This window comes from Topomyia yanbarensis, chromosome 3 (genome assembly GCF_030247195.1).
Source record: "Topomyia yanbarensis strain Yona2022 chromosome 3, ASM3024719v1, whole genome shotgun sequence".
In the NCBI taxonomy this organism is placed as follows: Eukaryota; Metazoa; Arthropoda; class Insecta; order Diptera; family Culicidae; genus Topomyia; species Topomyia yanbarensis.
The window spans coordinates 265351766-265368365 of record NC_080672.1 but is presented as its reverse complement, the minus strand read 5'-3'; the positions used below and the strand labels follow the sequence as shown (position 1 = coordinate 265368365).

The window sequence follows — 16600 nt, the reverse complement described above, 5'->3', positions numbered from 1 at the left end:
TTTCATTTCTCTATCTACAACCGCTAGAAATAATCACCGAACACTCCCAAGTTGTCTGGAAGGAACTTGATAACTTATCAGTGCAAAAATGTTCATTTGTACGAACCTTCTGACTGCAATTTTTCTAACTTATAACCTTCGGATCGATCTGAAAAATATCGGAAAACGAAAAGCGAAATAAATAACTACAAGCAACGGCGTAACCAAGAGAAGGTTTTGGGGTTTACCACCATACAACTCCCCCCCCCCCCCCCCACCACACCCAACAAAAAAAATTGGATTGAAGTTGAAAATTTATTGATGCAGACTGATTTAATTCAATATTACAATAACAATTATCTGATCCGTAGATTGATAACCTGTTGTTGTAAACACCATGAGGACTTTTGATAAATTGTCGGAATGGGGTCCTGATATGTAACTGATCTATTGGTTTTGATTTCACAGTTGCCTAATAGCATCAATATCAAATTCCTGCCTGAAAACAGTCCAATAGAAAATTCCAGAGTTCTGTAATCAATCATAATCCTCAGATTTATTTTCAAATTGAGCTCGTTTTTGTAGAGATGTACTGTAATAAGGATCTTTATTTAATAGGAAGCGAAGTTAAAATTGATTTAATGAAACATAGAACTGCTCACCAAAAAAAAATGCATAACTTTCAACATTTGCCTTTCTCATTCACTCTAAAATTCGTCAATCTAATCCCGACCCGGAGGGCCGAGTGTCATATGCCAATCGACTGAGTTCGTCGATATCGGAAAATGTTTGTGTGTGTATGTGTGTATGTGGAAAAAAATGTGACCTCTGTTTCTCAGAGATGGCTGGACCGATTTGCACAAAGTTAGTCTCAAATGAAAGGTACCCATCGGCTTCTATTGAATTTTTTATTGATTGGACTTCCGGTTCCGGGGTTACGAGTTGAAGAGTGCAATCACGCAGCAAATTTCCATATAAACTGAAATGAAAAATTTTCAAAATCAAATTTGTATTTTTAATGCCAAATGACTTTAAAATGTATGAAACATTGAGATGTTTGACAAAAATTGACTTTTTTAGACATTGGTACATTTTTGCCTTTCTCATATAGAAAGGTTATGCAATCACTCTAAAAATCTTCAATTATACCGGCCCGAGGGGGGTACGCAGTGAGGGGTTGCTACTTGAAAATTAAAACTAGTTTAAAATTTCTTAACAAGTTGAAAAATTTCGGCAGGACCTAGACCTCCCGGATCTTTCTCCATGATCTGCCGCTGGTTTCAAGCGATGTTTCAGTATCACATAGTATCTCAAGATCGTGGCTGTCGATCCATTGTATGTATGTGCAAATCGTACTGAACATGTAATATTCATTTCCACCATTGTATTGAATATAACCAGCCATGGAATCGTAGTCTGGACAAATGAGACAAGCACAATTGCACCACTAGGTGGATTAAAACAGGTTTTTATTTTGGGAATACGTCGAGTTGAGACGAAAACGTAATATGATATTAATAACGAGGATAACACTTTCCGAATGTAGAGAGAAATTTATGAAAAATGACGATTTCCATTCGACTCTAGCAGGCTCTGATCGATTTTGATGAGCATTTAATTTTTGTTATATGACCATAGTATAGGTCAAATGTTTTAAAAAAGTAATTTAAGGTCAAGATAGCATCATTTTGAAACCGCCAATTTCGGAGGTTTAGTATCTTCGATGAGTTTTACAAACGTTAAACAGCGCATCATTTGATAAAACAATTTTGACGGTATATCGTCCAAGAAGTATTTATGGTGAATTTTCTCAGGTTAATATTCATGACTACAATAAAGTCTCAAAAATTTCGCTAAAGATACGAACTCTGTCACTATTTTCTGAAAAAGTAATTCTGCATAATTTTAAAACTTCAAAAATTACACTTTCGGAATTATGCCGTTTGGACAGTATGATCGATTTTCACCAAACCCCCACCAAACCGAATTTTTGGCTACGCCGCTGACTTCAAGTAAGTAGAAACAAAGTCGTTCTACACTCGTTGACAAGAAACTTCTTCGAATGCTGAATATCTATTATAATACATTGAAACCCCGATTTTATCAGCCAAATATGAACATATGTTTGATGGGCTCTAGCAGACGAACAAGACTGAATTCGAGTAAATCCTTTCTTGAGCATGTTTTCCTTATCATGAAGATGGAAATATGCAAAAATAAAAAGTTCATCATAATCAGAAATAGTTATCAGACTACATCAAGGGACGGGAAGAATATTTTAACAGCTTCGGTTTATTATAAAGAAAAAAAAATTGCCCGATTTAGTCAATGTCCCCATTTTGTCAGCCTAAAATACACCATGAGATTGATAAAAATGGGTCTTTATTGTATGTATTATTCACTGTGTTTCACATTAATAGATACATTTCATTTTTGGGGATGTTTTTATTGCATCGAACTACAACAATTTTTAGGTAGCTTTCAAAGGGTTATTTTATAGACTTCTTCCAAAATTTGGCGAACCTATTCCAATTCGTATATCAATTAATTGGTATACTTGAGGGTTTATATGTTGCAGATAGAGAAAATACTGAAATTTTCAGCTTTTTTCCTACACAATATTACGAAAGCTTATTAATACATTTTTCCTAATAAGTTTGTGAAAATTATAAACTATTTGAAATTTTTTAATAGTTTATTTTTTATTTAAACGTGATTTTTAATAAATAGTGACCATCGCTTCGCAACGTAGTCTATTTTTCGTGGCTTGCGGTGAGCACGATCTCTCGAATTGCTGAACTGAAAATTATGGAATAGAAATTAATTTTTAGTATTCTTTACAGATTAAACTCGCCGCGCAGATAGCTCTGAATTAGACCCGCTGGTGCCCTAAGACGATTTCGCTAGATTTTCAGAGCACTGTGCACCCAGTGCATTTACGCAAGTGACGGAAGGTTATCGAAAAATTTCGTGATGATGATTTTCCCAAACGGTTAGTTTTCGAGAGGTTTTTATTTGTTCTTTGACATTAGGATTAGCGTTAATAATTCAAATCAAGGATACTACTGGGAAGTCACCTTTAGAAAAAGTCGATGTCAAAGTAAAATTTGGAACTATGCACGCATGCACTTCAGAGATAGCGTGATATCAGGAGCTGCGATTTCATTTCAACGCGTTTTTGTGAAAAGGGCGATACTTACAAATGTAAACATATGGCTTTTTTCATACATGCGAATGGCTTTAAAACGCAACAAAATAACCTTAAAATTTGGATTCTACGATATTGCTTTCTTAAACTACAGCAAAAAATACAACGGGCGAAACTGTATTTTTGTTTGTTTATTTAAAGTTTCGCCCTCCACGCTCCATGCAAACAAACAGGGCGATACTTTTTTGCTAGCAGTTTAGAGGCGAAACTGTTATTTTCTGATACCAGCTGTAAATAGTAACAATGATCGCTATTGAAAAAACACGGACGAAATCGGTGGTGTAGAACGGTAGTTGTTGTAAAAAACGTAAGGGCGATACTTCAATGCTGATAGATGGGACCGAAAAAGTAAACAATCGCCAAAGGGGCGATACTATCATTTTGTCAATTTCAATAGCAAAAACAAATTTTAATTTAATAATTTCAAATACTTTATGAAGTTCTGGGTTACGATCACTGAATCATGCAAGCTAGGATGTCAAAAAACACCATAAGTCTTAAATAGGAAATAAAACCAAGTCTGGAAATATTCACTGTTGATTTTCTTTGAATGGTATCACTGCTAGTATCGCCCTTTTCAAGAAAAAGCGTTGATTTCTTAGTTCTCAGTCGCGTTGGAAATTTGAGTAAAGTATAAACTTCAAATCGATTAAAAAAATTTCGATTTTTTTGACTGTACTGAGTCAAAAAAATCGAAATATATAACCCCTTCAGGAAAATTTCCCACCACAATTTAGATATTTTATTAACAGAGCATTAACAATAATTCGTTGGTATGTCTATTTTATGGGCCATTTTTTCGCTTTCCCATTGATTTGGTTTGAGATTTCTAGCACTGATGTTGTCCTATGCTGATTTGAGCGATTCTCTGAGTCCTGCCACTATCCCATGTAGTATGTGTTATCAAAAACATCGCGAAACATCAAGTTCTAAATGTTCTCAAACGATATAATATACGAAGAGAGTGATAAGAGTTATAAGAAATGTCTCATCACACTGTTAGGTGGATTAAAAGCGTTTTTTCTTGTTGAAACCCTTATCCCCCCTTAAGCAAAACAACCAGCTCCACCCCGCTATCTGAAATCGCCATGCGTCCGCGAAAACGTCCACAACAACGGTCAAAGGAAAATAGGAGGAGGAAAAGGAAATAAATAAACATTTATATATAACCCTCAAAGCGGAAGGTTCAGAAAAAAGAAAGTATTGGATATAATTTTTTAAAACATTTGTATCGGCCTAACTGTCTGTTGGTGAATTATAAACATAATAATTGCTGCGCATCTCATATTTCGACCATTTACTTTAGCCAAGCATACAATTGAAATTAATATTAACATCAACCGAACACGTTCATTGTATCCGCTTCGAAATATTCCAACTGAAACGCCGCGCCTAAAGCAATGAACGGAGATGGGATGGTGCATTTGACATTCAAATTATGCAAATATCATTGTTTTAGTTTGGGGATTTTCATTTCATACTTAAATTTCCAAAGTCAATCACCGAATGAAACTTTTACCACGGTCAGAATTCAATCAGTAACATCATCATAGACACTGTTTTCATGAATCAGCTGCCGTATGTTCATATGTATGTACATAACCGGCAGCAAAGTCTGTCGAAGCAGGTGGTCAGAATTCCACAAATGGATTGGAATGGAAACTTCGTTTACTTATTGTTGACTCTTTGGTGGCGCATCTGAAACTACGAACACGATCTATGGCTCATGTGGTTATGTAAAAACGTCAAAAATAATTTTTTTAATAAATTCACAGCTATATTCACAGTTTACATACCTTGTAAACTTTACTTGGATGTCAGTGGTTCTACTTCCTTTTTCGGTGTTTTCAATATCTATATGAGAGTTTACCAAGGAGCTCTAGTTCTTCAATTCAACATCTTCGAAAGGTTTTAAGATATCCATATTCAAAAACTGTGGTTTAGAACGGGTTTCTCCAATATTAATTTATGGATTCGGTTCTCTAAATTTTATATGTTCGGGTTCAAACGGTTTCGGGTTCTTTTTATATTCTCGAATCCGGGTGGGTTCGTATCTTTGAATTTTATTAGTCCGAGTTCAAAAAATTAATCTATTGTAAACCTAATCCAACAAAACCCAGAGAAACTGGATATAGTAGAACGATTTACTATTTTCTGCAGAACTAAGCATAAGGCTTATGGCAACGATCAGAAATTCTTAGTAGAACGTCTATGAAACAAAGAATATGAGTTGGTCAAAGTAGACTGATAGTGCATCATGAGAATTTTTTTGCTTCGCTCATACTTCACTATTTTCATGGACATTTTGAAAACGGATGTCATGATATCTCTATTAACATGCTGAAGGTGAAGATGCAGCTTAAGCTCAAGGAGGTTATGTATCTACAGTATCATCATCTTCGCAATGTAGTGCTCATATCATTCAACACGTTAGCACAAGCCGAACGTTTTGTTTTGCAGAACAACTTGAAGCACGTGGCTGAAAGTGAAAAAGTTGGAATTAAGATTCCCGTTTATGTAGAAAAAGACTATGTAGATGTAAAATTACATGACTTATCACCACGTACCCCTCCTGATCTAATTGCAAAATACATGTCGCAATACGGAGAAGTAGAATCCGTTACATGTGATACGTGGAGAAATTACTGCCCGGGTACACCTAACGGTATTCTTGTGGTGAGGATGCGGATCGAAAGACCTATCCCCTCCCACTTGACTATAAAACTTAACCCACGAAGCTACTATTAATCAAACTACGTTTTGCACCCATGAGGGGCAAACTTCTACGTGCAAGTATTGTAATCAGACAGCGCACCACGGACAACCTTGCGCGGAAGATACAGAGGAGAATGCATCTCTACCGATTGCCAACGCATCCACGGCAAACCAACCCAAAAAAGAATTTTCAATACCAATACCTGAACCACAAACGGTTGCCAAATTTGTGGCAGCTGTTCAGTCCATATTGACAACTGCCAAATCAGCATCCAGCACTCCTGAAACAACTGTAAGTAACATCGGTGATGAAGATAATAAGAATGACGACGGATTTACATTGGTCACCCGTAAGTGCAAAAAGCAGGAAAGAACATCTGGTCGCGAGCACCATGGCACTTTTAACGATGATGACCTTGATGTGGAGGACAGGAGAGAATTAAACGGTCTCGATGACGCAGTAAACGAGCCGTAAAAAGTTGCGCGCACGAGATCCAACGGACAAACAATAATATTTGTTTTTATTTTTATTTTTTACATATTGTAAACACATAAAAGATCCACGGCTCCGTTAAGCTACCGCTATGAGCCGTGTCAAATAAACGAAATAAAAAAAATCTCTATTAACTTATCCTCTATTTTGAAGGATTGGACAGTTCATCAGTAGTTCCACCGGAATCAGAATCATAGTTATAACTGTCATAGTTTTGCTTTAATTTGAAAAAAAATGGAGAATGAATTATAACAATCGCATATTTATTTTCAAAAGTCTTTCAAAAATAGAAGGTTCGATTTTTTACTATATTCTACTTCCAGCAATAGCCACAGGTCTCTCTACTAAAACATTTTAGATTTAGATTGCTGCTTTTGATCAACTTATCTGCTGAATTCTGGTAGCCATCGGCCAACTTCTTTATTGACACGGAAGAAGCATCGCGTCTCACTAAAACTCTCTGAAAGTTGTAAGTAAATGAATATAATAATAAAACACCGAAATATTATGTATATGTAATCCATCACAACTAAAACAGAAAGAAACTTCAGGAGCCAGCTTATATCACATTTAATTTCGTCCATTCCGTTCAAAACGCGTCATTTCCTTGAATACAACGAGGGACTAGGAACAGGCTATCTATAATAGTAGTGGAAAATGAATTTTGTACTGTGTTTATACATCATAGAACACTGGCACTTTCAGAAGCCCTCCAAACAAAAAAGAAGTACTGAAGCGGATATTTAACTTTACTCCATTAATCAAACATCACCTCTCTCGGGGTACCAAAATAACCATTCACGATTATCGATGGGTAAGCCACCCATGACTGTACGACATGGCTCACACGAACAAACTGCACTAATTGTTCCCAATGAACTTAGCATATAATTAAAATCCAGGTCGCAGCTGAACAACCGCGACGGTCTCATCGTGACACAGGTGAATGAACATAAATATTGTCCGAGTCCAACCACAGCCACGGGCGTATCAAATGGGGCATGTTTTAATCTTGTACTGAATTGATTATCATTGCTACCATTTGTTTCCAGCCTCCCGGCGTGTTACGAGCCGATGTACTGCACGTGAAACTGGTACCGGCACATTTAAAGCGTGCTTGGAGTTTGCGCAATAATCGCAGACAGACAAACCCTGATAACATTGAATATGATGATTTTATTATCATTGTTGTAGGTATTGTATTGTTTATAGAGTTCATTGACAGTTTATTTGAGCAGTACTTTTTTCATTTTTGTAATTATTTTACCATTATTGGTTTTTATCAAATTCGCTTGTTATCATGTTCATTTACATCCAGAAGCTTACAAGTCTATGCTCTAGTTTTTAAGGCTCAAGTTACCTCAAGGCTTGGTAGTATGCGTAAGAAAAATTGTGTTCAGCTTTGCCACCAGATTATCCATTTAAACCTTTTCAAAACTCTAAAAGAAGAATATCAGTCGATTTATTATATCATCACGATTCAATTCATGCAAAATACCTGCTGGAAAAACCATCGGCTTAGCTGGATGGTGCTTTTGAAAAAGTGGCTGTGATTTTTTATCACACTACCACACCGAGCTGGGGTACGCAACACAACTGCGCAATGAAAAAAACCACAGCCACTTTTTCAAAAGCACCATTTAGCTAACCCGATGGTTTTTCCAGCAGGTATTTTGCATGAATTGAATCGTGATGATCTAATAAATCGACTGATATTCTTGTTTTAGAGTTTTAAAAAGGTTTAAATGGATAATCCGGTGGCAAAGCTGAACACAAATTTTTCTACGCACACTACCAAGCGTTCAATTCTAACACATGCTTAAAAAAGGTAACTTGAACCTTAAAGTGGAAAATCGTCTTTGGTGTGTCAGCTGAATTAGGTTGTGGAAGTGCGTCGAGGACGAACACCACGAGTAAGATGGACACCCCCACACAACATATCATATACCTATTACGGCAACTGTCAAAATGCCTACAAAAACAGTACAAAAGTGGTTAAACATGCTCGTAGATCTAATTTTTGTCTGTGTTACTAAAGGTTTTGGTGGTTCCAGAGACGACTATTTCTATATTTCGTTGTTGGTTTATCTTGATGCTTAGGCGGATGAAAAACGGAGGAAGATCTGCAACCACTAACTACTTAATTTAATTAAAAGGTCTTGGGTACCAGGTACCTGCTTTCGATTTAGACCCAGAACCCGAATCCGGTACAGATTACTAATCCTGAACAGTCCATTGATCCGATCTAGTTTAGTTAGGATCATCACCAGTTCCCGGCTCAGGTTATTGGATGTGTGGTACGCAGTTCTTGAACATACCCTTTTATTTTTACGAGCGCAGCATTCATTTGCATTCACACACAAATAACGAGCATAATCCATAACAATAAATCAAAAAGCTAACATGTTTTTTGTGGGGGCCACTTTACGCCAATTTTTAGTTCTTTAGATGTCCTATTCAATCTTGATTTTCCAAAAGTTCTTTTCACTGACTTGAATAATGTTAATTATTTTGTTACTGTTAATTCATTTTAAAGTTAATAACATATCAATTTAGTATTGGCTTCTTTCGATTTCATGCTTTGGACAGTTAGCCTTACAAATAAGCGAATTTTCAGAAATAGCGATTTCTCACACAAAATATCCATTTGATTCAAGCAATTTAAAGATGAAATTGAAAAACGAGAAGGATAAATAGCCCGCAATTACAAATATTAATGCCCCCTTAACCTAAATATTATTGATTGAATGTGAGAAGCCTTTTAAAATGAAATCTTCGGACACCAAGACACGGTAGAAAATCAAAACTTAGTTTGTACGTTGAATGTAAAATTCAACGTGAAATAAAGAAGAATGGAGTTGATAACTTGTCTTTTTTGATACTACGATGAACCGTTTTGGTTATCTGAAGTCGAATCGGTAGGCTAACCCGGAAAAATAAGGAAATGGAATAAGTTTTTTATTTTGTCCATGATAATGATCCGATACACAGTTCAATGGTGGTAAAGGAATGATTGCTGTGAAACGTCTAATAGATACATCCTCATCCTTCCTAATCTCCAAATTTAAACTCAGTGAAGCAATAGAAGGACTATTTGGTGCGAAAAAAGATGGGTGGGTAATGTCAGAGACATAACCGGAGTGAAGTAGAATACATTTTAGGCTGTTAATGCGAATGCTACAATTTTGACTATATTCTGATAGGTTATAAACCAGCCATTTCGTTATTTCTAGTGGAAATACCGAAATATCGGTACACGTACATCGAAACCTAAAATATTCCAACATATTTATCATCATATGGTAACCCTGAAAAGAGCATTAAATGAGAGTGAATCAATTCATTTGGCAACAGTAGAGAATCGTATATACTTGTACCGTTATTTCGCTATTTCCATTAGAAATACCGAAATAACTTATTTTAATAAAACCTTTCAGAAATTAGTAAAAATTGCAGCATTCGTATTAACAACTTAAAATGTATGCTACCTTAATTCGGTAATGTCGTTGACCCATCTTTTTAGATTTGGCAAGAGATTACTAGAGAGTTGACGCAAAAATCAGTAACTTGTACTGTCAAACGGACGTTTGTATTTGACAGTACGAGCTACAAAATTTTGCCTCAACTCTCTAATAATCGACAAAACTGCCATGCATCGTTCAGAGTTCCTACATTAAAAGTCTGGTCAAGAGAAAATTGACAACCATAGCATCAAGAAATGTGGCTCAAAAAAGTTGAACTAAACTTAAAATTGTTGAAGCGCCTAATAATCTTAGCAATATATGTTCCGGTTTTGTTGAACAGTTGGCAATTATCTAATATTTTGTAAAGATAGAATGATATTTGACAAAATATCTGGGTATATGCTAAATTCAGAGTAAAAGACATATAACAACGTCGTTGCCTATACTGCATTTTTGAAGAAAAATCTTTGAAATCTGATAGTAAATCGTTTCATTCTCGAACAACGAAAATGGAATGGTTCATCAAACAATGTGTTTGAAAAATGTTGTTTTTTCGATTTGCTTTTCAAGAAGTCAACCGAAATCGTTTAGTTTGCTTTGCCCTGACCATTTTCCAAAGTGTAATTTATAATGATTTTGAAACATTGCATATCTTGCATGTTTTTGATCATTTTGAAAAGTGTTATGAGTGCCTATTATACTATTATCCTATTTCCTTAGACGCGTTTATCCCATCTTTTCGTAAATAATAATATGCTCAATCCTTAACCAAGCAGGTTTCTTAGAGTGGAATTTTCTCAATAACCCACGAATTTTCACGTATGATAATTGACAACGAGCAGTACCAGGGCATTACTTTTAATGGAGCTTTTCACTTGTTGAGCCGCGATATATGCAAACAAAATAAGTAAAATTCCAATTGCGTCATCTAGCCGCACATAAACTAAACATCAATAATTCGTAAAACTTTTTCCCAGTTTGGCTCCAGAACGCGCGCCGTGGTGAATTTATCTGTACACGTACCTGACGCTACATATAATTTAAAGAGCAAGAAAGCGCGGTTCTCTCGCACCAAAAGAAAGAGATTATTGCTTTTTCTGCGGTGTGTCATCAATTCATCATTGTGTCTTCCGTGTGTATTACTTACGTATTACCTACCACCTACCACCGAAGAATGCGAGCTGACATGAAACGCAGCAGCTGCGCTGCTACGCTTACAACGTCGCAACACAAACTAACGATTTTTGTCTTATGTTCCCTTTTTATACCTGTTGCTGTTCACTCGTTGACAAAGGGGCAGTTCTAACAACGCTCGCTGCTTCATCGAATTCTACCGACCAATCATGGATCAGATAATTACTGCTTTCATAAAATCGTTTTCGTTATTTTTAGTAATTGTACATCCTACGGCATTGGATACAAAATTGTTGAACATATTTCCGATAAGATAGAGGAATAATCTTAATTTTTCATTCAGTACAACGGCAGATATTCACGTTCAAAAACTCGGGTAAAATTCCGGCAGAAAATTTTGAAACGGGCCCCTATATTGAAACGTTAGAAGTATTCTACTTCAAAATCAGAAGCATACAATTACTAGCAAAAATCAACTAAAAACAGTCATTGTGGAGGGTATGGTAAAAAAATTTCCCCAGAAACAACTAGAAAATTGGGCCTATCGACGAAGAACAGACTGTAATGTGTCCTTGCGCCGAAGGGAGGTCATACAGGATACTGATTTTAGAGTTTTAGATTTGAACGGAATTTGTGCGGACAATTTTTTGGTGTCTGCTTTATGTATTTTTAACGAAGTTTCCTAGCAGTACAGAATCAATTCATTGAATATGCAGTGTTTCATTTGTACACGAAGGTTAAAAAACATATAACAATAAACTTTGAATTCATATTTGAAAAATGTATGCGTTAACATCTGTTTCATTCCCTGTACGAACAATTTCTATGCCTAGTGTATATAGGGTGATGTGCTTATTTTTAGCTCATTGGATAAAGATGAATATTCCATTTTTTGGGATTGCATGCCGTACAACGGAGTATCTTTGATCACCAGGGTAAGTTTGATCAAATGAGACTTTTTTCAGTAACATACGATAAGATGATTCCGTCTAACAAAATCATCGAAATAAAATTCAAATCATATTCTAAACATGTTCAGCATCTACTAGCAACGATTATTTCGTCATTTAATGTTACTTTTATGAACACAAATTCAAATCGAAAATGATACAACTTCCATGCATCGTTTTAGTCTGTTCAAACAATACCTTGTATATTAATGGAATAAAACACCTTCACAATATCGGGTCATGAAATCGCCTGTTGATATGCAATTTACACAACATTTGGAGCGTTATTTCTCATTTCGATACACATTTTTACTGATCAAAGTTACCCCGAAAACAACGATTGAAAATTTCCAACAAACTTATTTTATTTTTATAATAAAACGAAATAAATTACCAAGCAATTCAGACGTTTTCAATCTATGGGTACCAGTACTTGTTTTAAAAATGTAACCAGTTACTAACCTGGAATGATATACTTTTTCTACCTGAATTAAAGAGTTATTCGAAAAACTGTAGAAAAATTGATCAATGTTCCCCCGTTTTACGGTAACGTGCACAATACCGTAGCTAAGGACTAAATGAAAATTAATGATAATTCAGTTGTTGAATACAAATTGCAATAGAAAAAACAATTTATATGACGAATTAGGAGTGAACATTATATTATCATTATCATTTGTTGTTAAGCTAAAATGTTTTTGCAATATTTACCGTTAGTAATTGGTCGGTGTTAAGTCAGACCGGACTATGTGATAAAATATTGATTTCGAGAAAAACGGGTTTAAAGTTTGAATCGCAGCGTCCTCTACGTTATAATTGGAAATTATTTTTTGCCATAATTTTTTTTATGGTTACATGTTTCAAATCTGGCAAAAATTGAATGTAGCTGAAGAAATTCTTTATCCAGTGTTGTCATTATCTCATTTTTTATGTTTTGCGACTTAGTCCGGTATGACTTAACACCAACCAATTGATAATCAAATATATCTCACCTTCAATTTATCCAATACTATATGATTTACTTTTTGTACATCTAATTGGAAACATCCCACTAAACTCGCATGCTCCGCTAGGAAAATTATCGCCAGAAAGGTAGCGATGTGGATCATTTTCACACTGCAACACCCTTTAGGCAGCAGCAGTAGTGACTGAAGCAGAAGATACCGGTGCTGCATTTTTCTTTGCACATATCTTAAATCAGGTATTTCAATGCACTGCGCTTTTCTATGAACATAGGAACTAGGCAACTTTGTGTAAAATTCTCATTTTGTCACTTTTCCATTTTGTATCGTTATTCACCACTGTGACCACCACGGTTTCGGAACCACTGCAGCATTACAACCGCATTTTCCACGGTACAATTACGAGTTATTAGGCTTTTGGTTTAATGGTACTCCGCTTCGCAACGCAAAGCATTGGCCACCCACTCGATGAGATAAATTTTGAACTACACTTGTCGGATAAAATCAAATTTGCGTCACATATCCAATATACAAACTAGCATAAAGTAAATATACTATATATTTAGAGGGCGATGATACCAAAATTTATAATCTGCGATGCGATGCGATGAAGAGTGGATTCTGTTTTATTTCCTAGTACCACTCTTTACAACGATACGCCTAAAATATGCATCTAAGGCTGTTAGATGAACCACAATTATTATTGTTTAGAAGCACTAGAGCTCGACGCGCGAGGTTTACCGACAACCCTTTTCCACGTGACCAAAGCAATGTTGGGAAAACGTTTGAACACCTCGGTGGTTGGTGTTTAACTAAAACGAGCAGTATGAAATAGTTCTGCGCTAGACAAAAATTTTCCCTCCCTGCCATCTCCGTTTGTACAAATACTAAATGGACTGGTTTAATAAAAGAATGCAACGGCGGCTGAAGAATGGAATGCAAATTTATATACGGTGTCACTGATGAAACATGAATAAAAAATCATGACCTTACTACCAATGTAAGACGGGTACAAAATAGTCATTTTTCAAATATATTTATTTGAATAAAATCCCTGTGGGATGATTGGTTGTATGCTGACAAAAAAAGCTGGAAAGCGGGTAAGTGCGTACTCACTACGTTAGGAGTGCCTTACCATAATAAACCCAGAAAGGATAAATCCATGAAAAGTTGCCGGGGTTTTCGCGTCACATGGGGTAATTTTGGGAGAGATACCGCGTCGGGTGAGATGCCACACTCTCTATATCTCGTATATAGAGTCACTTTAGTACGGTAATATGACAATTCGAGTTTGTCTTTCGAAGAATTACAACACTGGAGATGTAAAATAATCCTTATTATCAACCCTCAAAAATATTATTAATTATTATGTGCGTTCAGTTGCATCACAAAGTACCGAGAATTTTCCGTACCATATTAAAATCGATTTTTTTTAAATCGGCCGATTTTTGCTTTGTTAAATCATGTATCAGTTGAAAGTTGAATAGTTTAGACCTTTTAGAAGGCATTCTGATCATGAACACGGTCATCTATAATTTCAGAAGAAAATGTCGTTGTGCGGCATCTCTCCCTTACAATTGAGAGGGATGCCGCATCAATATTGCGGGGGATATGCCGCACTCGATGGCGGAGGATGCGTAGTTAAAATGTTTTTTGAAGTAAAATACTCATAACGTTTCAATATGGAGTCCCGTTTCAAAAATTTCAGTTGAGAAATTTTCCCAGTTTTTAAATGCGAATATCTTCCGTTCTACTGATCGAAATCGAAATATTTTTGCACCATCTGATTGGAAATTTGTACACATATTTTGTATTAAATTTTGGAACTAGTGCGACTACTATAAATAAAGCAAAAAAGAATTTTTCAAAAAATCCCTCGAAAACAGCGAAGAAAATGCGAAATTTGCAAGCATATCTCAGGCAGAACTGTCAAAAAGGAGCATGTAAGCATTTCATTACATACGGGAATGTTATTTATACAGGTCACGCGAGCTTGTTTTGTATCAGTGGGTGTTCACTTACCACACGAGCAACATGTTAACTATATTGTCCAGACAATGCAACTCACTTAGATCATTAGAAAAAAGGCCCCTTTCAGGGCCACCAAAATCATTTCAAAGAATAAGTTTACATTTTCGATTTCATGGGCTGTTTCTCCCTGGAGAGCAATCCCAAACCCAAAATTATGATTTATTTCAGTACGCAAATTGCAAATATTGTCGCCTGGAACAAACTAGAGTGAAGTGGAATACATTTTTGCTAGACGCATTCAAACAAGGTTTCAATTCTCAAACATTTTACCAAGGTGCCGTATTACATTACTCTCTCTACCCTGAGCGTTCGATAACCTCCGTATTGGAAACACAATTTCAATTATGAATTTAATCAAGCTTTATGAAACTTAGCTGGCGACACTTATTCGCGAAAATATCAACGAGTGCTAAAATATACTTTTGTTCACCATTTTTCAATGTGAGACCACGGTGCGACGTCTCACCCACACATGCGGCATCTCTCCCGCAATGATCTTTTTAAAAAAAATTCGGCAATCTGACATATTTTTCATGATAAAAACCATTTCAGTGTAGTTTAGAAACATGTCGTAATGGAGGAAAATGATTTAGTCAAATATTGTATGGTTTACTTTGATGCAGGATTCATTTTTAGAAATGTGCGGCGTCTCTCCCGAAATTACCCTATTTATGTTCATAAAAATTAATACAATGCATCAAACACTTTTATAACATTCTAAGAGTTACAAACAACCTGTCCTTTTATTCAACATGTTCTATTTTGCACAATCAACGTGCATCTAAACGGTAAAAAATTAGAATTCAAAATCCCACCAAACAATCTCGGGCTCTTGCAAGTTGGCCTGCGCACTTCAGATCGTAGACGGCAACATTTCGCCAATGTACCTGGAAGACCCTGGAAGATCAGCAGCTAATGGTGTGGTGTTCTGTGCTACATGGCGACCATTAGAGTTTTATACCGACACCGACTTTTCTCAGTGGTGACCCGCACCAGCATTATCGGGAAAACCAAATAGCTTCGTGGTAGCGGAGTTTGAAGATCTGAATAAGCGTGCTGCTATTGGAATGCAGATTGCGTGCAGAGACGACATAAGATCAGCGAATGATTTTCGTCATGATCGTCATGTGGTTACGATAATTGCACCTAGTGAGCTACGCATGCTTAGAGCTTAACAGCTGACTGAGAAGCCCGACACACTCTACGAAGCAACGACAACATCGGACGTTGAGCGAGTAAGCGTTCTATGATCGACGATATCCCAACTAGTCAATAAGCATGATGAAAAAGCCTAGTATTTGCTTTAGATCTGCATATAGGACCGTCTTTAATAGCCGTTAAGCCTTATATTCTGACATCCCGATCAAAAACACATAACAAGAATGTTTCAAAACTATATCTCCCGTTGTTACTTGTAATAATTTTCTGTTATTTTAACTACTAACGAGACCAAATTTATAATACAATATGTTACGAAAATTGCATTCTGTTATAAGCTTATTATTTCATTCTGATCGGGATATACTACCGGAAAGTTGAAATATTGAGATATTGAGAGTCCGTTGTTGCAATACCAATGTCATTACATAGAACCAACCTATGAATATCAAATTTTAAAACCTGATGTTGGCACTACTCATGTTGTTCAGCAGCTTCAAATGGGT

At 36.0% G+C, this 16600-nt stretch overlaps 1 protein-coding gene across 4 annotated transcripts in view; it reads right to left on the bottom strand.

The window, feature by feature from the left end:
* LOC131690942 (A disintegrin and metalloproteinase with thrombospondin motifs adt-2) overlaps positions 1 to 13701 on the bottom strand; it is a 41295-nt gene extending 27594 nt beyond the window's left edge. The window contains exons 1-2 of one of the 4 annotated variants that reach the window (XM_058977027.1): positions 13647 to 13677; positions 12936 to 13440 (exon numbers count right to left, since the gene is read on the bottom strand). In XM_058977027.1, the coding sequence (XP_058833010.1) occupies positions 12936 to 13118 (183 nt within the window). In that variant the 5' untranslated portion in view covers positions 13119 to 13440; positions 13647 to 13677. Of the gene's footprint in view, positions 1 to 4983; positions 5030 to 7167; positions 7237 to 12935 lie in introns of those variants that run through there. The other 3 variants (XM_058977026.1, XM_058977028.1, XM_058977029.1) reach the window with 3 other exon arrangements.
* Between the last annotated feature and the right edge of the window lie 2899 nt (positions 13702 to 16600).